A 23568-nucleotide genomic window follows, 5' to 3' on the forward strand; every position below is an offset into this window, starting at 1 on the left:
GCGCCTGACAGGAGGGAGGGGCCAGGAGCGCCGGTGTGGGACCCAAGATGAGGTTCTGAGCTGCTCTGTGCAAAATCATTACACAAAGCATCTAAGTATAATGTTTGTTATTAAAAAAAAAACAAACAAACATGGTTTTAATATCACCTTTCTTTTGTTTGTTTTTTTTTTTTTTTTTTGGTTTCTTTCATTGCAGGTGTTTTTTAAAGAAATCTTTTTAAATATACTGGAGACCTCCTCAAGTTCCTTTGAGCACAAGTGGATGGTGATCCAGACGCTGACCAGGATCTGTGCAGGTATCTCAAGGCCGACATCCGCTACCAAATTGGGAGAGCTCCTCTGTGATTTCACCCTCCCACCCAGATCACGGAAAATCTACTGGTGTCTCATGTGACATCAGAACGAACGCTGGTCTCTCCGTGTTTTGAATTTGTTAGAGGCACTTCCGATTTCACTCTTACACCCAGACATGGAGAGACCACTGGTGTCTCATGTAAAGTCATCAGAACTAACCGGGATCTTCATGTTTTTTTGGATTGCATTACAGCAGACGTCTAGATTATAGGCCTCACTTCCAGGAGTTTGGACATTAGGCTATAGCATAAGGGTAGTTCTCCTCTACTAGTGTGCTGCAACACTCCATATTGGGCACCTAGGCTGCCCATTTTAGAAGGTTGAGCAGTTTAGTTTAGTTTTTTTGTTTTTGTTTTGTTTGTTTATTTTTCCTAGCACCATGAGAAGATGAGGAACTTTTCTCACTGGTCTCTAGCAGTGTCATGCTGGGCCTCCAAAACTCAGAGATTCAAAGCATTAGTCACATCATCTAAACAAATGGCAGGTTGAATGTTTAAGAATTAAAGGGAGTTTTCGTCACCCTAATACATCTTTAAATATTAGATAAAGCAGTCGAATGCTGCTGGATTCAGGTTTTAATATTATCACTGATTTTAAATATCATCTCTATTTTATTTTTATTTTTCTCCTGCTAGGTGGTGGGCAGTAAGCTTGTGACCTCCTCATCATATATCATGGTCTTTTAGACCTTTTCTTGAGTGTCTGGGCAGCTGCCGGGGAGCTGATGCACTTAATTTTTAACCATAACTGTAGTGTGACCTTTCGCACATCAATCGGCGCTCTGGCCAGGAGTGACTTTTACAGCTCTCATGCTGCTGGACAGAGCTTGAGACAAAGCCAGCCCCGGTCAGTTCTGAGGCTGTTGGTACCAACAATAAATGTATCGATTGCTGTGTACATTTATCTTGCCTTTCATTACAGTTCACATTTAAGAAGAACTATTAGAAATAGTATTTTTGTTTTTTTTTCATATTGGATAGAGTAAGGGAGAGTTTTATAACCTCTGTCTCCCATTAAAGAGATTTCACTTCCTGTCCAATAACTACTTTAGGAAGTCAGAGAGAATCCATGGTTGTCACCAGAGCTGTGGAAAAGCAGAGGAAAGGGGAGGCGCTAACTGAATGTAGTATTGGAAAAAAAAAAAAATCAGCATAAAAATGCCCATCGAGATCTGATCAGTCCTGGAGGTGTCTAATGGCCGCTCTGCAGCTGGTTCCATGGCTGGTGGGGATGTGGAACATGTGAACGGCTGTGTTTTTGTCCCAGGATGACAGGAAGCTCCACACTGGTCAGTTTGGAGCTTCCTGTCATCCTGAGATGAATACACAGCCGCTCACAAGATCCACATACCCCACCAGCCATGGGACCGGCTGCAGAGTGGCCATTAGACACCTCCAGGACTGATCAGATCTCGATGGGCATTATCCCCTTTTGAATTCTGTAAGTGTATATGTATGTGTAATAAATATATATATATATATATATATATATATATATATATATATATATATGTTTATTTTTTTTTTATACTACGTTCAGTTGGCCCCTCCCCCTTTTCTCTGCTTTTCCACATGTCTACAGAGGTAATGGACACCCTCTGAGGGATGGCTGCCTTCTTTTATTGCCCACTTTTAGTCATCAGTATGGACTATTGGACTTTGCTATTTTATAGCCATTGCTCATCTCATATTAAGGACATGTACCATCTGAAGCGCCACCCCATCCCCCAAAACACACCGGAACTAGTGTCCCCATTGGGGGATCTTCCCTCTATTCTATTTTGGCGATAATTAAAAATTAAAATTTTTCTTTTTATTGGTGGAAACGGTAAACAGGACAAATAGGGTGAATTTCACAAAAGACAATAACCTGACAGGTGGTGTATTCCCACCTCGCTTGATCTTAAACTAAAAAGCAAAAAAAACTTTTTTTTATTTAATTTTTTATTTTTTGTTCTACTTTAAGTACAAGAGTACTGTTAATACTTTAATACTTTAATAGGGTTTTTATTAATAGTATATGATTTTGCATTTTTTTTTTTTTTACACAATATTTATGGTAGCCTTTTCCCAAATATTGATAGTTTTGTAGATTTTTTTTGTTGCTGTATATAGACTAAATTCATCTTTCGTAACCTGTGTCTGTAGAACATTTTCATAATAAAGAATAATATTAATCATAACATTAAAGAAGAAGAATATTAAACATAATAAAGAATTCTGTAATATCTCTGCACTTTCTTCTGTCTTAGATGCGCAGTGTGTGGTGGACATCTATGTGAACTATGACTGTGACCTCAATGCTGCTAATATTTTTGAACGACTTGTGAACGACTTGTCCAAAATTGCTCAGGGAAGAAGTGGCCATGAGCTGGGGATGAGCCCCCTGCAGGTGAGGGTGGGAGCAGGCAGTAGGTAACACTGCTGGTTGGATTATATCTTGATTGTTCATCACCTGGTCCTCATGTCACCCTTGTGTGTCCTCATACAGGAGATCAGCCTGAGGAAGAAAGGCCTGGAGTGTCTGGTCTCCATATTAAAGTGTATGGTGGAATGGAGCAAAGATATTTACATCAACCCCAACCACCAATCCAACCTCGGTAAGCTATCCTTTAATGGCGCTTTGTTTTTATATTGTCAGCCAATTGCGTCGTAGCTGCGGTTTGTTCAGAAATATTTGGGGTGGTTGCTAAATATTGAGAGCATTGGAACCATTCTTGGAAATTTTCAGCTGTTTACATTGAAAGATGTCGGAGAACACCTGAACTACTTTCTGACTGATCTCTTCATCCATTGAAAAGCTCTGCCTGCCTTCTCACTTCTAATGAAGTTTAGTAGGTCTGCATGATTGTGTCCCATCAGGAAAGTATATTAGAGCTGCATGGGTAATCGATAAGAATCGAGATTGCAATTTTTATTTATTTTTTTCCCCCTTGTGATCTTAAAGTGGTGTTCCGCCCAAAAAAATAAAAAATGTAAAAGCCAGCAGCTACGCATACTGTAGCTGCTGGTTTTTAATAGGACACTTACCTGTCCTGGAGTCCAGCGATTGTTGGCACCGGCAGCTGTTGTTTCCATCAGCAGTCGGGTGCCCCCCACTGCCATTGCGGGTAAGGGAACCCAGCTGTGTAGCCTTTTGGCTTCACACCGACAACCCTACTGCTCATTCGCGAGGCCTGCTCCTCTCACCTACTGGGCCGACAGCTGGGGGAGGAGGAAGGAGCCCAGTGGTGACATCACTGGCTGTGGTCTGGGTTCCCGGAAGTGGGAAAGGATACCTTTCAAATATAGGTATCCTGTCCCCCCCTCCCCCCGAAAGGTGGCAATTGTGGCACCGAAGGGGGGGGGGAAGGAATCAGATGAGTGGAAATTCCACTTTTGGGTGGAACTCTGCTTTAACAAAGTATTTTCCTGATTTCTATGCAGAGTTCTCTGCTCAAGCCAACAGCTGTCAAAAAAGAAAAAAAAAAGGCTAACTATAAACATTCTAACTTTTTTGTTCTTTAGATCAAAGGAATTAACTTCGTTCTGAAAGGAGGTCAGTTTAACCACTTAAAGCGGGAGTCCACCGGGACTCCGCGTTTTATTTTTTAATTTTATTTTTTTATTTTTTTTTATTATTATTTATTTATTTTTAAAAGCCAGCAGCTACAAATACTGCAGCTGTTGACTTTTAAAATAGTGACACTTACCTGTCCAGCGCGCCCGCGATGTCGGCACCCGAAGCCGATCTCTAGATCGTCTCGAGTGCTGCCGCCGCCATCTTGGTTATGGGAATCAGGAAATGGAGCCTTTCGGCTTCATTTCCCGGTTCCCTACTGCGCATGCGCGAGTCGCGCTGCGCAATAAGGACGGTCCCCGCTGCCTCTGGGATCTGTGTGTTTCCCAGCAGGCAGCGGGGAACTTGCGGAAAGGGGCGGGCACTTGCGGAAAGGGGCGTAATCTACGCCCCTTTCCGCAGAGAGCTATCCCGGAAGTGGGTGCAGAATACCTGTACTGTACAGGTATCTGCACCCCCCTCCCCCGTGAAAGGTGCCAATTGTGGCGCCGGAGGGGGGGGAGGGTTCCGATGAGCGGAAGGTCCACTTTAGGGTGGACCTCCGCTTTAAAGACTAAACCTTTTTTAGACTCTTATTGGTTTCAAGTTAAAATCATTATTTTTTTGCTAGAAAATTACTTAGAACCCCCCCAAACATTGTTTTGTTTCATTTTTTTGGTCACACTGTATTTGCGCAGCGGTCTTTCAAATGCATTTTTTTTTTTTAAATACACTTTAATGAATTTAAAAAAAAAACGAAACGGTAAAGTTAGCCCAAATTTTTTTTCTGTATAATATAAAAGATGTTACACCGCAAGGATCATGAGAGAATTGTGATCTTTATTCTAAGAAAAAAAAATAGTGATTCTCTTTTTGGCCAGAATAGTGCAGCTGTAATGTTTATGTGTTAAATAATTTTACCTTTCTGCTGAACCCTAACCTCTTCTCTTCCGTTCAGTCTTGCACAGTTGTACAGGGGCCCCTTTCATAGGGATAATGCTTACTCTGAATTACAATGCACACTGTGAGCCTCTCGCAATGTGCATTAGAATCTGGAGCCATTTAGATAGAGCCCACCTTTTATTCCCGAGCCCTATTGTCCTGTCCCTGGCCTGTGCCTTTCATTCGTTGGAATTCGGTTCTGTCAGTCGTGGAGGTTCAGTTTCACATATGGGTGTTGCATAGGGAGATGTGCATGAAAAAATAGCTGGTTTTAGAAAGCCTACTCTTCCAGACTGACATCCACTTATCAAGGCATTTTGATATTTGCATTATTGCTTCCAAGAGCCAGCCCACCGCTTGCATGAGGGCTTTTGAGAGGAGTACTGGGGCAGGGTGCAGTGTAGGGCTGCAACTAACGATTATTTTCATAATCGATTAGTTGGCCGATTTATTGTTTTGATCGGTTAATAACCTTTTAAAAAAAAAAAAGGTAATTTTGCTGCATTTTTACATATTTTTTGGCCCAATTTGTTAGGCAGATTAAAAAAACACAAATTGCCGCAAAAACGCATTGCATGCTTTTCTGCAGCTTCTCCATTGAAGTATATTGAACCAAAATAGCACCCTTTTGCGTTAAAAAGTCCTTGTCTTTTCCAAATATGCAGCAGCTGAAAAAATCATGAATGTGAACGTGTCCTATAGGAAACCATGTAAATGAACTGTAGTGCGTTTCTGCAAAAAGCACCAAAAAACAGGTGTGACCCAGGCCTGAGATGTTTAGTAACATAATGGGGGTTAAAAAAACTAAAATTAGTGCAAAAAGAGCAAATAATCGCTACTGTAAGGGGTTAATCTTTTACTATAGGAGAGTGAAAGTAATATTTACAATAGCGATTTGCTCTTTTTGTACTATAAAGGGCTATTTTTAGTTTTTTTCTAACCCCATTATGTTAGTGGCCGATTAATTGATTATGAAAATAGCAATTGATTAATTTCATAATCGATTAGTTGTCGATTAATCGATTAGTTGTTTCGGCCATAGTGCAGTGATGATTTTAATCAACAGCAACCTGCAGGCCCTTCACAATAGTCATGATCTGCCCCCTTTGCATAGAGAAGTTCTGTAATGCGAATAGGGTTTATTCAGAATAGGAAAAAAGGGAAGGCATAAATATAAGCAGATCAAACTTCAGCTTTAAAAGGATAAGTTCATCATTCATAACATGTTACACCCATATTCGGGTGGATTTGATTTAGATCACTATTAAAATGGCTTAATTTAAATAAACTCTATTTGACATCCTAATTTTTAAAGAACAACTCATGTCTATCCCGCTGTGGCTCCTCCTCTGACCCGCTGTTGACTCATCATCAGTCCCATTCACTTTAATGGGAGGGCTGGTGATGTGGCAGTGACACAACAAGGAGAGGGACGTGGCGGATGCCCGCTAACAGGCGCTGCCATGATGGATCTGAAATGACAGGTGCTCTTTACATTTAAAGAGGAAGTAAACCCTGATGGGTTTACTTCCTCTTTTTTTCCCTGCAAAGGTAAAGCATAATGGACTACTATGCATCGCATACTACCCCATTATGTGTCACTTACCTGACACAGGAGCCAGCGAAGTCGCCGCTGTCCCCTGTAGTCCGCCGCATCCATCTTGCTGGTGGCGTCTCGCAGCTCCGACGAATGACAGCGGCGAAGCCGCGATGACGTCACTCCCGCGCATGCGCACGGGAGTCGCGTCTCGCAGCTCCGCCAATGCCATTCGGCGAAGCCGCGATGACGTCACTCCCGCGCATGCGCACGGGAGTCGACAAATTAGGCAGATCCATTCTTGGACTTGCCGCATTTAGTGCGCCTGCGCGCCGCTGTCTACGGCGCATGCGCCGTAGACAGCGGTGCCCATTTTCGGGCAAATATCTCCTAAACCATATAGGTTTAGGAGATATTGCTTGGACCTACAGGTAAGCCTTAATCTAGGCTTACCTGTAGGTCAAAGTGGTTTGAAAGGGTTTACTTCCTCTTTAAGGACTTATTCTTGCTGGAGGTTAGAAACTCTAATATTTGCAAACAAAATGAAGGTTTCCTACTTCATTTTGTTTGCAAATATTAAAGATTCTATTTAGAATAATAAGCTGCCAGGTTAGTAAAACTGTGATATCGGTTCCGATATCAATCATACAGTTTGTAGTGTATGTAGATTTGCAAAACAATAGGATAAAAGAATATTCCTTAACTTTTGTTTTATCTCTTACTGTGAAATTGTGTGAATGCATCAATGTAGTGCATGTTATCTCAGCTTTCATTGAATGAGTTTACCAATAATGTAAATATTGCGAATATACAGCCTCATGCTACATAACTAAGCTCCATTTAATGCTGAATAAGCTAAATTATTAATGTATCCTTAGTGGAAATCTATATTTAGTTTTTTACTTTAAAAGCATTTTATTAAAATTTGATAAAAATCAAAAAAAAATCTTTTTTTTTTTTTTTTTAATTTATTTTTAAGTTTTTTTTTATTTATTTTTTTATCATTGATTTTTATCCACCCTGCACTCGGAGTATTGAGGAGTAGGAAACTGTGATTGTGATCTGATCAGTGAGTCTGACACCGTAATTCCAGACCACAGACTGACCTACGATCTCTTTTGGATTCTTCAGGTCCAGAGAAACCCTGCGATCCTGAGACCAGTGAAAATAAAACGCCGGAAATATTGGGCCGCAGAAGCAGTGCCAGCTCAGTGGATTCTTCGGTGTCTTCATGTATCGGGAGCGTGGGTTCTCAGACCTCCGTCCCTGATTACCCTGAACAGTTTGAGGTCATCAAACAGCAGAAGGAAATCATTGAGCACGGCATTGAACTGTGAGTAGAAATATTTTACACTACATTTTTTTGCAAATCCTGGAGCTTTACTGCTTGCCTGTGCAGTGGTAACGATGTAGGACTGGTGTACAGAATATTAGAACGCTATTGGCACTATCCTAAAATAGCAGTAATATATTTCAGTCTACAGATAGAAGTTAACTGAAAAAAAGAGTTCAGTGAGAGCGGCTCCAACATCAGATTACATGCAGCATGTTAATTTTTGTATATTTCACTTTGCTCACAGTCAGAAAAAAATCGCCAGATAACACTGTATATTTAGCTGGTCACATCCCTTTTAAGCTGGTTTTTATCTTCTTTTTAAGGTTTAATCGGAAGCCAAAAAGAGGGATTCAGTATCTGCAGGAGCAGGGAATGCTGGGAAATGCCCCTCAAGACATTGCTCAGTTTTTTCACCAAGAGGACCGGCTGGATTTTGTAAGTGCCTGCTATTCCTGTCCACTATTGCCAGTGCAGCGTTTTCTTGGGGTAGCAAGGCCTGTCTGTATAAGGATGAACACTGGGACTGATTGTACCCCATAGACAGGCACTAGGGGCTGTTCCCCCTACTTTTTTATTTGCAGGAGAAGTAGGCAGAGGTAGGGCTATGGTGGGAAGGGGGTGGTTGTGACAGGGTGGCGTTATGACAGCTTGCTATGGGGGCGCCAGAGCTGAGTCACAGCTCCCTTGTGTCCATTCAGACACAGAGCCCTGACCCAGCCCCACCCCCTCTCTCTCCTGTTAAGCTAGCTAACTTTGACAGCAGCAGGAGCCAATAATTGGCTGTGTCTCAGCCAATCAGGAGAGAGAATCTCAAGCGGCTGAGACACTCGTGGACATCGCTGGACAGAGAGACCCCAGGTAAGTGTTAGGGGTGCTGCTGCGCACAGGTGGCTTTTTATCCTAATGCATAGAATGCAATAAGATTTAAAAAAACTGCCTTTACAACCCCTTTAAAGCGGGAGTCCACAAGGACTCCGCGTTTTTTTTTTTTTTTTTTTTTTTTTTTAAAGCCAGCAGCTACAAATACTGCAGCTGCTGACTTTTAAAATAGTGACACTTACCTGTCCAGCGCGCCCGCGATGTCGGCACCCGAAGCCGATCTCTAGATCGTCTCTCGAGTGCTGCCGCCGCCATCTTGGGTATGGGAATCAGGAAATGGAGCCTTTCGACTTCATTTCCCGGTTCCCTACTGCGCATGCGCGAGTCGTGCTGTGCAATAAGGACGGTCCCCGCTGCCTCTGGGATCTGTGTGTTTCCCAGCAGGCAGCGGGGCACTTGCGGAAAGGGGCGTAATCTACGCCCCTTTCCGCAGAGAGCTATCCCGGAAGTGGGTGCAGATACCTGTACTGTACAGGTATCTGCACCCCCCTGAAAGGTGCCAATTGTGGCGCCGGAGGGGGGGGGGGTTCCGATGAGCGGAAGGTCCACTTTAGGGTGGACCTCCGCTTTAAAGAGGACCTGTACTGTAGAAGCTGTTCATAAAAAAAGTCCAGCAGAGGGCAAAGGCCGGCCAATGGCTTTGCCTGTGGTCTCCCTGCAGCTGATCTTTTGCTCGTTACTGATTTACCATGCCTTGTGTCCCTGCGTTCCTTGTTATAGGAACAGGTCTTTGCTTCCTCGTGTCAGAGCGGCTTTCCCTGATGACTGGTGATCTGATGACTGGTGGGTTAGTGATAAAGATGGAGGAAGCACAGATCCACAGAATGCATGAAGCAGGGAGATCCTTGCATTGCAGTTCTTCAGGTACAGCTCCATTAAGAAGAACAATGAAAAACACAGGAGTAACCTCACCAAAGCTCGCTCCAAATCTGGCTAGACTTACAGCCAGGGGGCATCAGTGATTATCTCACACATTTTCACATATACATCTATGAGGATACAGAATAAGAGTACTTGAGCACAGAAGTCCAGACAAAGGGTAGATTTTTTTTTTTTTTTTTTTCAGGGTGGTGTTTGGCACGGATATTATTTTTAGATGTTGCCAACCTATAATAGCAAATCTTCACTTTTTGATTCCAGACACACCTTAACCAATCATTACATTGTGTATTCTGTGGCACTTTGAGATAAAACCACTTTTGCTGCTGAAATTTGACTTGTTCTTGGCTGCAGTACAGGCCTGTAGATGGTCACTCTTTTGATTCTCTTCCAGACTATGATCGGGGAATTCCTGGGAGAAAACAATCGCTTTAATAGAGAGGTTATGTACACCTATGTGGACCAGATGGATTTCCATGACAAGAACTTTATCTCCGCGCTGCGACTTTTTCTGCAAGGATTCCGATTACCCGGAGAAGCCCAGAAAATTGACCGGCTGATGGAGAAATTTGCAGCAAGATACTTGGAATGTAACCAGAGGTAATGCCATATGCTGTACATCTAGAGCAAGGTTATGCAATTAGCGGACCTCCAGCTGTTGCAGAACTAGAAGTCCCATGAGGCATAGACTCTGACAGCCACAAGCATGAAATGCAGAGCATGATGGGACTTGTAGTTTTGCAACAGCTGGAGGTCCGCTAATTGCGTATCCCTGATCTAGAGGGTGAAATCATGAATGTCTATAGCTATGAGCTTATTCGGTTACAGTTAGTTTAAGAATCAAATTGAGAATCCACATAGGTCATACAATTGTAACCAAATGCTAAACTCTGGGATGCTTTTTAATTTTCACCATAACTTCCTTTTCATATGCTCATTACAAACCTGCACCATTTTTATATTTTAAAATCTTTCTAATTTATGATAAAACTACCTTTTGTAAAATCTGTGATGTCATAGCTTGGATGGAGAAAGTGCAGCTACAGCTGGACAACCGATCGTATCAAAATAGTGCAATGATGCCATGATCTTTACTTCATCCAATCAGAGAAGACCTTGTAGTCATTGAAAAAAATCCTAGGCCTTCTCTGATTGGCAGCAATGCCGAGCGACCACCTGTGGACTGTTACCATGCATAAGCCCAGCCACTCAGACCTGGAAGATTTTCATCTCATCCAGAGATTGGCAAGGTATGAGATATGCATACTTGCATTGGTCCAAGCTGGACCAACCTAATTATGCTTTAAAATGTATACAGACGTCCGCATTAAAAGTAAGAAATTTACCTATCCAAATATGTGATAACTCCTTTAACCCCTTACCAGCCAGTGTCATTAGTACAGTGACAGTGCATATCTTTTAGCACTGATCACTGTATTTGTGTCACTGGTTCCCAAAAAGTGTTAAGTGTCCAATTTGTCCACTGCAATATCGCAGTCCCACTTTAAGACGCTGATCACCGCCATTGCTAGTAAATAAAAAATAAATATATCCTATAGTTTGTAGACCCTATAACTTTTTTGCTCAAACCGATCAATATACGCTTATTGGGATTTTGTTTTAGCAAAAACATGTAGCAGAATAAATATTGGCCTAAACTGATGAAGAAATTGTATACATTTCCTTTTGTTTTATAGCAGAAAGAAAAGAGAAAATTAATATATATATATATATAGTGTGTGTGTGTGTGTGTGTGTATATATATATATATATATATATATATATATATATATATATATATATATATATATATATATATATATATATATATATATATATATATATATATATATATATAATATATTTATTTATTATTGTGTGTGTGTATATATGCACACACAAACTTTTCTTTCACTCATGGTCAGTGTTTAGCTGAAGCCATTTAATAATCAACTGTGTTTACTCTTTTTAAATCCTAATCACAACAAACTACCCAAATGACACTCATCCAAAGTTTACATACCCCAGTTCTTAATACCGTGTATTGCCCCCTTTAACATCAATGGCAGCTTGAAGTCTTCTGTGGTATTTGTGGATGAGGCTCTTTATCTTCTCAGATGGTAAAGCCACCTGTTACTCTTTGCAAAAAGCCTCCAGTTCCTGTCAATTCTTGGGCTGTCTTGCATGAACGGCACGTTTGAGATCTCTCCAGAGGGTCTCAATGATATTGAGGTCAGGAGACTGAGATGGCCCCTCCAGATCCTTCACTTTATTCTGCTGTAGCCAATGACAGGTGGACTTGACCTTGTGTTTTGGATCATTGTCCTGTTGGAATGTCCAAGGACGTCACATGTGCAGCTTCCTGGCTGATGAATGCAAATGTTCCTCCAGTATTGTTTGATAACATACTGCATTCATTTTGCCAACAATTTTGACCAAATTTCATGTGCCTTTTGTAGGTCACACATCCCCCAAAACATCAGTGATCCACCTCCGTGTTTCACAGTAGGGATGGTGTACCTTTCATCATAGGCCTTGTTGTCTCCTCTCCAAATGTAGTGTTTATGGTTGTGGCCAAAAAGCTAAATTTTGGTCTCATCACTCCAAACGACTTTGTGCCAGAAGGTTTGAGGCTTGTCTATGTGCTGTTTGGCGTATTGTAAGTGGGATACTTTGTGGCATTTGTGTTGTAATCTTCTGGACCTGAAGTGGTTAAATTAAGTCTAACTCCAGTTTTCTTGTGTCTTTTTAAAATGGTTAATGTCGGCCAGCTCGGTGAGGCTTTAATGGTGTATAATAACGTACCAATCCAGAATCGCCTTAAATCTGCATAAAGCTGTCAGACAGACAGCTCATTACCATATGTAATACTCTCTGATATTTGAATGTGCTTGTAGATTTACACTTCTCTCTCCTCCAGGCAGACGTTGTTTGCCAGCGCCGACACCGCTTATGTCCTGGCCTACTCCATCATCATGCTCACCACAGATCTTCACAATCCTCAGGTGCGTTTTTTATTACACCCTCAGGATGTGTCATCTTCATCCGTCCAGATCATATGACAGTCTGTTTTTATTTTACCAGGTGAAAAATAAAATGACGAAAGAACAATATATAAAAATGAACTGCGGTATTAATGACAGCAAAGACCTCCCAGAAGAGTACTTGTCCGCCATATATGATGAGATAGAAGGCAAGAAGATTGCCATGAAGGAAACGAAGGAGCACACCATCGCTAACAAGTCTACAAAACCAGGTTAGTGTTTGGGACATTGGATCTTTATGATGATGGCCCACCCAGAATTATTTTGTATTTGAGAGGATGTCTGTGTTGAATCACTTCAATGGTGCATGTAACTTTTTAGCAGATGGAGGTCTTTATTATATAGTAAACTTTTTTTCTCTCATTTATTGCAGGATACAGCTTAATGCATGGCTGTGTCCTTCAATGAACTGTGAGAAAAGATTTTACAGTGAGTACAGAAATCAAATTTTTTGCCTGGATGGGTTCAATTCTCACTCTCATTCATTCAGGTGTTCCCACTGAGAAGGAACGGCGCTTGTTATACAATATGGAGATGGAGCAGATGGCCAAAACAGCCAAGGCGCTGATGGAAGCCATTTGTCAAGAGAAGGCCCCATTCACCAGCGCCACGCACCTGGAGCACGTCAGACCTATGTTCAAAGTAAGTGGTATGTGTAAGCAAGACTTGATCCTGTGCTAAAGATGGCTACACCAGAAAGTAGGCTGATAAAACCATGTCTGGCATGTTCATTTTGACGACAAAAACCTAGGGTGACTGTGAAAAATTTACCACTTTGTTGTAAAAATTCCTAACTCGCCCTACAAGGACAATCTGATTGGATCTTTCTCCCAGAATGTCCCAAATTTAATTTAAAACTCTGATTAATAAGCTCCTTGAGGGCAGGGAATGATGTGAATGTACAATATATATGTAAAGCGCTGTGTAAATTGGTGGCGCTCTATAAGTACCGGTGGTCCCCTAGTTACAAACACTGGACTTACAAACGACTCCTACCTGTAAAATATATTCTAAGCAATTATTTATTTTTTTCTCATTGAATGATTAATTTTGCCATTACTCCCTTATGTTTAAGGCTTTAATCCCTGTCATGTAGAGAACCTTTTCTACTCCATGGGGATATCCTCTTCTTCTTTTCAGGACTTTTCTTTGTAAACAAATGTTTTAAAGAGGAAGTAAACCCTGATGAGTTCACTTCCTTTTTCATTCCCTGCAAAGCATCGCATAGTAGTCCATTATGTGTCACTTACCTGACACAGGAGCCAGCGAAGTCACCGTTGTCCCCTGTAGTCCGGCGCATCCATCTTCTTGGTGGGTCTCGCTGCTCCGCCGCTGTCATTCGGCGAAGCCGCGATGACGTCACTCCCTCGCATGTGCACGGGAGCCGCCACTTGCGGCATATCAGTGCGCCTGCGCGCTGCTGTCTACGGCGCATGCGCCGTAGACAGCGGTGCCTGTCTTTCGGCAAATATCTCCTAAACCGTGTATGTTTAGGAGATATTTCTTGGACCTACAGGTAAGCCTTAATCTAGGTTTACCTGTACGGCAAAGTGTGTTGTAAGGGTTTACAACCAATTTAAAACCTGCACAGCTTATCCTGCCTTTCAATTTAAGGAGATCTGTAACCCTTTTTAATATATAGGATAAGTTCACCTTTGGTACATGTTGCAAGTTCCACCTGTTTTTAGTGTAACATGTTCAGCATCTGCAGCCCCCCTCCCTGTGACAACAGACAGGGGATCCTTTCCCCGCACCCACTGTCACAATTTGAAAATGGCATGGCCATGCAAGGGCTCCGCTCCAATGAAGCAGTGTATTCTCCGTTTTCTGTGACGTAATGGCTGGCAGCTTGAATGAACTATGAGAGTGCTGATGAGCGCTGTCGTAGTTCATTGAGTCATCCTGCTTTCAGGTAACTGCCTGCCCATATGAGGTACGAGTAGACAGCTATGCTGAGAGTCTGCTGGAGCCTGAGATTACATCAGTGATCTGATTGGTAGTGTAATGCTCTGAAGGCTCCCTTAAAAAAAAAAAATGCACATTTTTGTACCTGCAAAAAAATGCATTTTATTTTTTTAAAAGGTGAACTTATCCTGTCATTTTGTAGTTACTCCAAATCATCTTTGTTCTTCCTATAATAAGGTAGCCAAAATTGCCCTGTTCCCTGTCCTCCACCCCCAATTCCTTTTTATCCAGGAGGTGTGGCTGTATGTGCGGGGGAGTCACTGTATCTGCATCAGCCGCTTTATCTGCCTCCTCATACATTGTAGTATATAATAGAGCCATGGAAATGTAGAGTGTACTCAGCGTTTTTCTTTTTTTTTTCTCTCTCTACAGTTGGTGTGGACTCCGCTACTGGCTGCCTTCAGCATTGGCCTCCAGGACTGCGACGATAATGAAGTTGCTTATCTTTGCTTAGAGGGGATTCGCTGCGCCATTCGGATCTCGTGTATCTTCAGCATGCAGGTTCGTGTCATCACTTTGTATTCACTTTTCAGGTTTCATGAATGAGGAAATGAACAGCCATGACTAGGTAGGAACGGACGTACCCAAGACATCTGCCACGATGGAACTGCTTGCTTACTGCCTCTATAACAAGGGGCGGGGCCTGATGTGAAGAAAGGGAGTTTCACTGGCTTAGGCTGGTATTAGGTGCGTTATGAAGCATTATTGAACCCTTGGCACCTTCAGTATGCAGATCTGTATCTTCTAGTGGGAGCTCGGACACAATCTCCTGCTTCCACCAATGATCCGTTCACATCGTGCTGGAATGCCCGCTTTGCACTGTGGGATATCCAGCTGTGTGACATTCCAGCTTGGCGTGAAATCGATGTTTGCATTCAGTGCTCACCACAGCCTTTGTGGAAGTTTTCAAGCTTCAGAGGAGAATATAAGCTCCTTTTTGGGTCCTTTGATCACCAGCTAATAGCAGTTTGCAGTATGTGTATACTGAGAAGAGGTTCTCGTTAAAGGATAACTATATGAAAAGGACAGAATTGTCATAAATTGGTTTGTGTGAAATCCCTTCTAAAAGCTGTAAAGCGGGGGTCAGCAACCCCTAGATTGAGGACAGGTGACTGGTGGGTCACAGTCTGGTCTTGTTGACCCTCCGTTGCAGAGCATCAAACTGAGTGCAATGTAGAGGCACTACTTATAAAGTTAGATCTGTATAGTTGTAGGGAGTAAGAGCCACATAAGAGAATGCCTCCTTTGTAGGGTTGGCTCTTGTCCCATGCAGAGTAATACCAACTGCATGCCATCTCTTATCCCAGGTAGCGGTCTCCAGAAGCCAGCAGCAGGAAAGAAGAGATCTTTGGGTCAGTGTGAGGCAATACACTGGGCATAACAGTATAGGGCTGCTTTCACACTGATGCAATGTGGTTTACCCACACTGCAGGTGCAGTGCCGTTTACCTGAAGCTTTCCTGCGGGTTTTCTGCACTTAGTCAGACACAATTATATCCTGTGGGTTTGATTCACTTTCAGAAAGTACACCACACCTGCAGGATATAATAGAAGAATATGGCAAAGGGCTGTTAACCCGCAGATGCTCTGTGCTGCACCCCTGCGGTTCAGGTAAACCGCAGCACATCAGTGTGAAAGCAGCCTTATAGGGGGCTCAGAACAGTAAGGGTTCATTTACATTTGTAGGTAGTTAAGATGTGTTTGATTTTTTTATTTTTTTTTCCACGCTACCGTCTGTGCTCGTGAAGGCTAAGGTGTGACTTGCTTCCGGGATACAGGGGGAGGTGCCATGTGTTCAGGCCTGATGAAGGAACATGCATACTCCGAACACATGCCACCTCCCCCTGCATCCCGGAAGCAAGTCGCTCCTTGGTCTTCAGCGTCCACGAGCACTGATGGTAGTGCGGGAATCCGCCAGATAGCTGACAGTCTACTGTTGTGGACAAAGACACCTAGCGAGACCATTCAGGATTTACAAGTGGAACTTATGTTGCTAAAAGCAAGATTTCATCTACCCTTTGTGAGTTATTTACCTTTTAACTATTAAAGTGTTCTTAAACTACTAGGCTTAGAAAGCGCTGTTCCCTGTCTTCCTTCTTGATTACAGAGTTCCTTCTAGCTCATCCTGGAACTGGCTGCTTTCAAGTGTAAAGACCCAGTAACTCCTACACTGTCAGATCAGTTATCTTGAATACTTTTATGGACTTCTTCACGTTCTTTTGACTTTTAGGATCCCCTCTTTTGCGCACCAATGTTTACTTGTTTTTTTTTTCCTTCTGCAGCTGGAACGAGATGCATATGTCCAGGCTCTGGCTCGCTTCTCCCTTCTGACTGCCAGCTCAAGTATCACAGAGATGAAGCAGAAGAACATTGACACCATCAAAACGCTGATCACTGTGGCTCACACCGATGGCAATTACTTGGGCAATTCCTGGCATGAGGTGTGTAGAGTTTATCAGGGAATTGTGTCTGTTCTACACGTCTCTTCTATCAGTGTTGTTCATCCAGCCAAGGTCTGTGTCTATAGAGCAGCTCATAGCGCACTCCTGGCTGGACAAGTATGTGGAGACAGAGTTCTACAGGAAGTGTCTTTCTATAGGTGAGACTGAGCATATTCAGAGCTGACAGGGTGGTGAAGAACTGCATCCCGGCCTCAGTTTGGGCAGCATACAGTAGCACTCTATATAATGGAACGCACCCAATGACCATAAAGCTTTCTATAAAGAGGTGCAACCAAGCAGACCCCCCCTTTATCCTGCATGTACTCTGTGATATACTGGGAATGTCCGTATATAAAGGGATGACATGGAAAGATGAAATTAAATGTATTAGAACAGCGGATATAATACAGAATTTAAAGTGGTTGTTAACCCACTTTCACAAATTTACATACTCAGGTCTGTCTCTTAATGCAGTGGCCCCCTGTCTCTGTTTATTTAAAAAAAAAATCCTCCTTTACGGTATCTCGCTGCGGCTCTCGTCACTCATGTGACTGGCCATATCTCGTCTCAGCCCGTCTGACAGAAGCAGCAGGAGGGGCTGCGATTCCCCCGCTGACCTCAGTGGGACGAGAGGAGACAAGGTCGGTCACGTGATAGCCAGGTGCGGTAAGATGCAGTGAAGGAGAAATATTTGGAATAGAACAGACGGGGAGCACTGCATTAAGAGACAGAACGGATAGTATACAGCTAAATTTGTAATTCCTGCAGCAGGAGGGGGGTGGGGCGGAAGACACACAGACACACAGGAGAGCTGGCTGCAGATGACAAAGGCACATAAACTGACCATGGTGTCAGGGCTCAGCAGCCATGATTATAGTGGTGAGTTTACATAGGGGAGGGGAGAACTGGGAGGATCAGCCAGGTTTTTTTAGGTGTTACTGGGTGCCAAATCGCACAGCACAAGCACTGTGCTGTATAAAATGCTTTAAAGGAGCAGGATCCTTTTGTTAACACATTAAAAAAAAAAAATACGCTTTCCTTTAGAGGGAAATCATAGAATATAATTATAAGTATTTATAGAGGCATGTCATGGAAAGTTGGCTATGATCTAGAAGTGTGTGTGTATATTGATAGATGTCATAGGAAGGTGGATAAGATATAGAAGTATATGGTATGTTTATTGCAGATTCTGAAGTGCATCAGCCAGTTGGAGCTCGCCCAACTCATTGGGACGGGGGTTAAGACGCGCTACATCTCCGGAACTGGACGAGATCGTGAGGGAATCAAGAGCTACACATCCGGTGGGGAAGAGTTTATGGGCATCGGAATTGGTGAGTATGATGTTCTGATTGGTGATGAAGATGAGGCGAAGCTGAAAGGGTCTGTGACTCGCTGGTAATGTCTTCCAGGGACTTTAGTTGGCAGCGGGGCGGATAGGAAGCAGATCGCCAGTATCCAGGAGTCTGTCGGAGAGACCAGCTCGCAAAGTGTGGTAGTGGCCGTGGACAGGTAAGAGAGCCTGTACTGAGAGGAATGCAAAGATGGCTATTGCTGACCTTCTAAAAATGCAAGATGCCTTGCTGTGTCGGGCTTCATAATTTGAGACACTGCCCTGTAACAAGCTTGCAGTCAGCGACATCACTGGGCATATGATTAGCAGGCCACTCAGGGATTCGGTGTGTTCAGAAGGCAGCTGATATTGCTAAACTGCACCCCAGATGTTTTGGAACTATATTTCCCATGATCATGCACTCTGGGAAATGTAGTTCCAAAACATCTGGGGTGCCAAGGTTCGTCATCACTGCTCTAGGGGGTTTATTTACTAAAGCTAGAATGCAAAATTAGTCGCAATTCTGCATAATAACCAAACCGCTTCCAGGTTTTATTGGCAAAGCTTAATTGAACAAGATTTGGTAAGAAGCTGATTGGTTTCTGTGCAGAAATGTGACTGATTTTGCACCCTCTAGCTTTAGCAAATAAGCCCTTAGGTATGTGTCACCTGTTACCCCGACTGCACCAACTTGTGCTTGTTCTGAGTCAGTGACTCGGTAGTAATTGACGAAAGGATGACAGCCCCAGGTCCTGCCCACATCTTTTTGGGGATGATGGTATATATATATATAGATAGATAGATAGATATATAGATATATATAGATATATAGATATATATAGATATATCTATATATCAAATTTCTTAAAGTATATAAATAGTGTCGTTTGTTTAAATATCGTTAAACCTTATGTATGCATATATAATCAATTGAAAAAACACATTATGACAAATTGCCTACATAGCACTCACACCACTAATTGTATCAATAGTGCCATATACAGAAGTTAAATGACCTAGGATGGACAAATGTTCCAGATACTTGGATGCAGTTTATGGTTGAGGCGTATAGTAGGTTTGCTGTACATGTTGCGCAAGTCAGCGCTTCTTCAGGAGGAAAATCTATCATACATGAAAAACCAGTAATAAACTTAACCTCTATTAAAACAAACGGTGAACAATCTACGGTGATTGTCCATGACTCCAAACGTAGATGGTCCATAAACAGCACATCCCAACTGTTGGAGATGATGATCCAGACTTGTACAGCTACTGCTTCAGTCAGTGGGAGGACTACTTTTAGATGAAAGTCACGCAGTGCAGTGTTTAGTATTTTTTACTTTCCACATTTCCCTATAGCTATATGATGAAATAAAATATTGCAGAGCGGCTTTAACATTTATACCTTTTTTCTTGTTCGTTTTTCTTTTCCAGGATATTTACTGGATCAACACGACTGGATGGAAAGGCCATAGGTAGAATATGTACTATATATATGTGCATGGTGGATGCCCTGTGTCCTTTTTTTTTTTTTTTTTTTTTTAGCTTCTGGGTGTATCAGGTGCCTGTACAACATTTTAAGGGAAAGCACGACATGCACATCCTTTATTGTATGAGATCCTGCTGAGACTGGCATACGTCGCTTACATCCACTCTGGTCATGTGACCTGTGTTGTCATCCTGCAGAATTCTATGGGGGATCACCCCTCGGCATTGATCACATAAAACAGCTTATAATAACTGCATGTAATAAAAGTAGAATTAAAGGCAATGTTCTAGTGTAAACACTCCCATGTTGGGTAATCTCAGTTGTAGGGTTTAGTTATATGCAATGGTGATCTGGTTACTTCCTGAAGTCTGCACAAAACACACAAACACTCCCATATCATAGAGTTCTGCCTCAGAGTCTACTTGTGCAGTGGATCATAAAAAGCAATGGAATAACATCATTCAGGTATGCTTTGTCAATGCAGCCCTTCTTGGATGAGGGAATCTAGTAGACAACGGTAAAAGAGCACACAGGAGGGCACATGTGCTCAGTGCATTACCAAAGGTGTATTGTATAAAACAAAACGGATAGCCAAATGGATACTCACAAAAATAAAGGTATATAGGTATTGTATCACACTACATCTCAATACAGTGCGGCAATAGCGTTTTTGTAACACTGCGCTCACAAGCTGAAGCATTTCAGGGAACGCACACCCTTTAGAGCTCTGAAGAGGGGGGTGCGTCCCCCAAAATGTGTTGGCTTCACAGCGCAGCACTGCGATATGTTTGGGCATGCTATTCCCACACTGAATTGAGATTTAGTGTCATACGCTGCCTATATACATTTATTTTTGTAATTATCCATTGGGCTGTTTTTGTTTTATACAATAAACATTCCGTAATGCACTAGGCGCATGTGCCCTTCTGTGTGCTCTTTTACTTCCTGGAGTCTGCACAGAGTGACCTCCCAGTATTATACAGGAATGGTCTAGTCACCCCTAAAGAATCTGCACTGGGTGATCTCCCTATATTGTACACCTATGGTATAGCCCCTCCCCCATAGAATCTGTATTTTGTGATCTCACAGTATTGTACACCTATGGTATAGTCACCCCCTATACAATCTGCACTCAGTGTTCTCCCGGTATTGTACAGCGATAGTATAGCTCCCCCCCCCCCTATATAATCTGCACTTGGCAATAACCTAGTATTTTACAGTGATGGTATAGTCCCCCCTATAGAATCTGCACTTGGTGATCTCCCTGTATTTTGCAGTGTTGGTATAGTTCCCCCTACTTGTACTATACTAGGCTATCGCCAAGTGCAGATTCTATAGGGGTGACTACCATCTGTGTACAATACTGGGAGATCACCACTATTGGTATAGCCAGCAGCTGGTATCCCCCCCCCCCCCCCTTGTGATCTCCCAGTATTGTACACCAATGGTATAGTCACCCCTATAGAATCTGCACTTGGCGATATCCTAATATTGTACAGCGATGCTTTAGCCCCCCTTATAGAATCTGCACTTGGTGATCTCCCAGTATTGTAATGGCGATGGTATAGTCACCCCTATAGAATCTGCACTCAGTGATCTCCCAGTATTGTATAGCATAGGTATAACTCCCCTATAGAGTCTGTATGGAATGAATGCCCATCTACAGAAGTGACGCGTATGCTCTTTTTATCCAGTTGACTTTGTGCGCTGGCTGTGCGTGGTCTCCATGGATGAGCTCGCCTCCATCCATCATCCTCGCATGTTCAGCCTGCAGAAGATTGTGGAGATCTCCTACTACAACATGGACCGAATCCGGCTTCAGTGGTCCAGGATTTGGCAAGTGATTGGTGACCACTTCAATAAGGTAATCCATTGGTTTCCAGGCTCATTGAATGTAATTTCTGTACTCGCAGCATTTTTAAAGACAAAACATGAGGAAATGTGCTTTTGCTGCAAAAATATACTGAATAATTTTTATCTTGCCCAAATCTACTCCAAACTTGATACCTTTTTTCCACATTAGCATACTATAGGTTACTGACTGGTGTGTGTATGTGTGTCCAAGAAATGCTTCCTGCAGTATGTAATGTGTCCTGGTGGGGAGAGCCTTGTACTGAGCTTATGTCCCGTCTGTGTGAGAATAACCTTTCACCCTGTATAGGTCGGTTGTAATCCAAATGAAGACGTGGCCATCTTTGCCATCGACTCCTTACGTCAGCTGTCTATGAAGTTTCTGGAAAAAGATGAACTGGCCAATTTTCGCTTCCAGAAGGATTTCTTGAGACCGTTTGAGCACATTATGAAGAAGAACAGGTTGGTGCAGTCTGGAGGGGATTGGGAGATGTTTCTTCTAAAATGTTGTGTCCATCTAATGTCTGTCTGGCTTCTAGGTCTCCAACCATCCGGGACATGGTCATCCGCTGCATCTCCCAGATTGTCAACATGCAGGCTGCAAATATCCGTTCCGGGTGGAAGAACATCTTTGCTTTATTCTATCAGGCCGCCTCTGACACAAATGGAAACATTGTGGAGCTGACTTTCCAGTCTGTGGGCCATATCGTCAGTAAGTAGCAGCTTTCATGTATGTAGCAGTGGTGAAGGAGACTTAAAGGTGCTATTGCAAGTACCCACTGAAGTGGCGACTCAAAATATACACAGAGAAGAAACAAATCTTCCTACTTAAAGTTGTACCTATTTGTGTAGCCCTCTCTCTCCCCTACAGCAGTTCATAATCCAGAATTTACACAGAATTTCTGAGCACCGGAAGGCAGTGGGTGGGGATCTGATGTTCCTCGAGCAATGTGTTTTGCTATTGATGCCTTAAAGGATTCAATACAGCCGACTTCTCATTTGGCTCTTGTCTGTACATATGCGCAAACTCTTGTGGCTTAACTGGTCAGCCGAGCTTCCTTTCACGGGGAACGTTTATTTGGTGATCATTCCGACAATTATACCCAAAAGATTTCCGGAGGGAAGAGTTCTCTACTTTCTGTGAAGAAAAGCACCAGGCGTCCCTAGTTTTAAAACCTCAGGGACTGCTTCCTCCAATGTCAAGGCGGTTCTGTTGCCAACAGAGCGCTTGGGCCAGGAGCAAGCCTCAAGGGCAGGGCCAGAAGAAGCCCTGGGTCCAAGATTCTTCTAAACCCAGCACCAAGCCCTCCTTTTGAGGGGATGCCAGAGTGGGGGGGGAAAGCTGCTGCACTTTGCAGACATTTGGAGAACAATAATTCGGGATGAGTGGGTCACCTCAATTGTATCTCGCGGTTACAAGCTAGAGTTGCAGGGGGTTCCCCCTCAGAGGTTTTTAAGATTCAGAATTCCCTTGCATCCCTCCAAAAAAAAGTATTGCTCCAGGCACTACATCATCTAGTGCATCAAGGAGTGTTTGTAGAGGTTCCGGTATCCGAAAGGGGCACAGGATTTTACTCAAACCTGTTTACATTTCAGAAACCAAGCTGGGACACGAGGCCCATTTTGGACCTAAGATCCCTGAACAAGTATCCACTGATACGGTCCTTTCGGATGGAGTCTTTCAGCTCCAGTAGTAGCCTCACTCCACTTTTTAGCCTCCATCGATATAAAATAAGCATATTTACACATGCCTATCTTTCAGCCTCATCAGAGGTTCCTAAATTTTGCAGTACACAAAGTCTCCTAGCACCAGTACTGGGTCTTTTAAGGGCCCAGGGGATCCTAGTGCTTGGGTATCTGGACGACCTCCTGCTCAGAGATCACTCATTACAGGCTCGAGAACAGAGCATAATATGCACAGTGCGGTATTTTGAAAAGCTTGGGCTGGATCATAAATACCGAAAGGTCAGCCTTGAAACCAGCTC

General features: G+C 42.9%; 1 protein-coding gene across 2 annotated transcripts in view; it reads left to right on the plus strand.

Annotated features, from left to right (window-relative positions):
* The window catches only part of ARFGEF2 (ARF guanine nucleotide exchange factor 2), a 69526-nt gene that overhangs the window by 27532 nt on the left and 18426 nt on the right, over positions 1-23568 (plus strand). For both annotated transcript variants that reach the window (XM_077458793.1, XM_077458794.1), the window contains exons 11-27: positions 197-296; positions 2606-2745; positions 2845-2953; positions 7502-7703; positions 8030-8141; positions 9859-10064; positions 12385-12469; positions 12549-12720; positions 12999-13150; positions 14846-14974; positions 16755-16913; positions 18100-18244; positions 18323-18422; positions 19678-19718; positions 21427-21596; positions 21894-22045; positions 22123-22295. In XM_077458793.1, the coding sequence (XP_077314919.1) occupies positions 197-296; positions 2606-2745; positions 2845-2953; positions 7502-7703; positions 8030-8141; positions 9859-10064; positions 12385-12469; positions 12549-12720; positions 12999-13150; positions 14846-14974; positions 16755-16913; positions 18100-18244; positions 18323-18422; positions 19678-19718; positions 21427-21596; positions 21894-22045; positions 22123-22295 (2347 nt within the window). The remainder of the gene's footprint in view (positions 1-196; positions 297-2605; positions 2746-2844; positions 2954-7501; positions 7704-8029; positions 8142-9858; positions 10065-12384; positions 12470-12548; positions 12721-12998; positions 13151-14845; positions 14975-16754; positions 16914-18099; positions 18245-18322; positions 18423-19677; positions 19719-21426; positions 21597-21893; positions 22046-22122; positions 22296-23568) is intronic.

The sequence above is a fragment of the Lithobates pipiens genome, unplaced genomic scaffold, assembly GCF_037356315.1.
Source record: "Lithobates pipiens isolate NorthernLeopardFrog02 unplaced genomic scaffold, aLitPip1_a1.2 Scaffold_28, whole genome shotgun sequence".
NCBI classification, from domain to species: domain Eukaryota; kingdom Metazoa; phylum Chordata; class Amphibia; order Anura; family Ranidae; genus Lithobates; species Lithobates pipiens.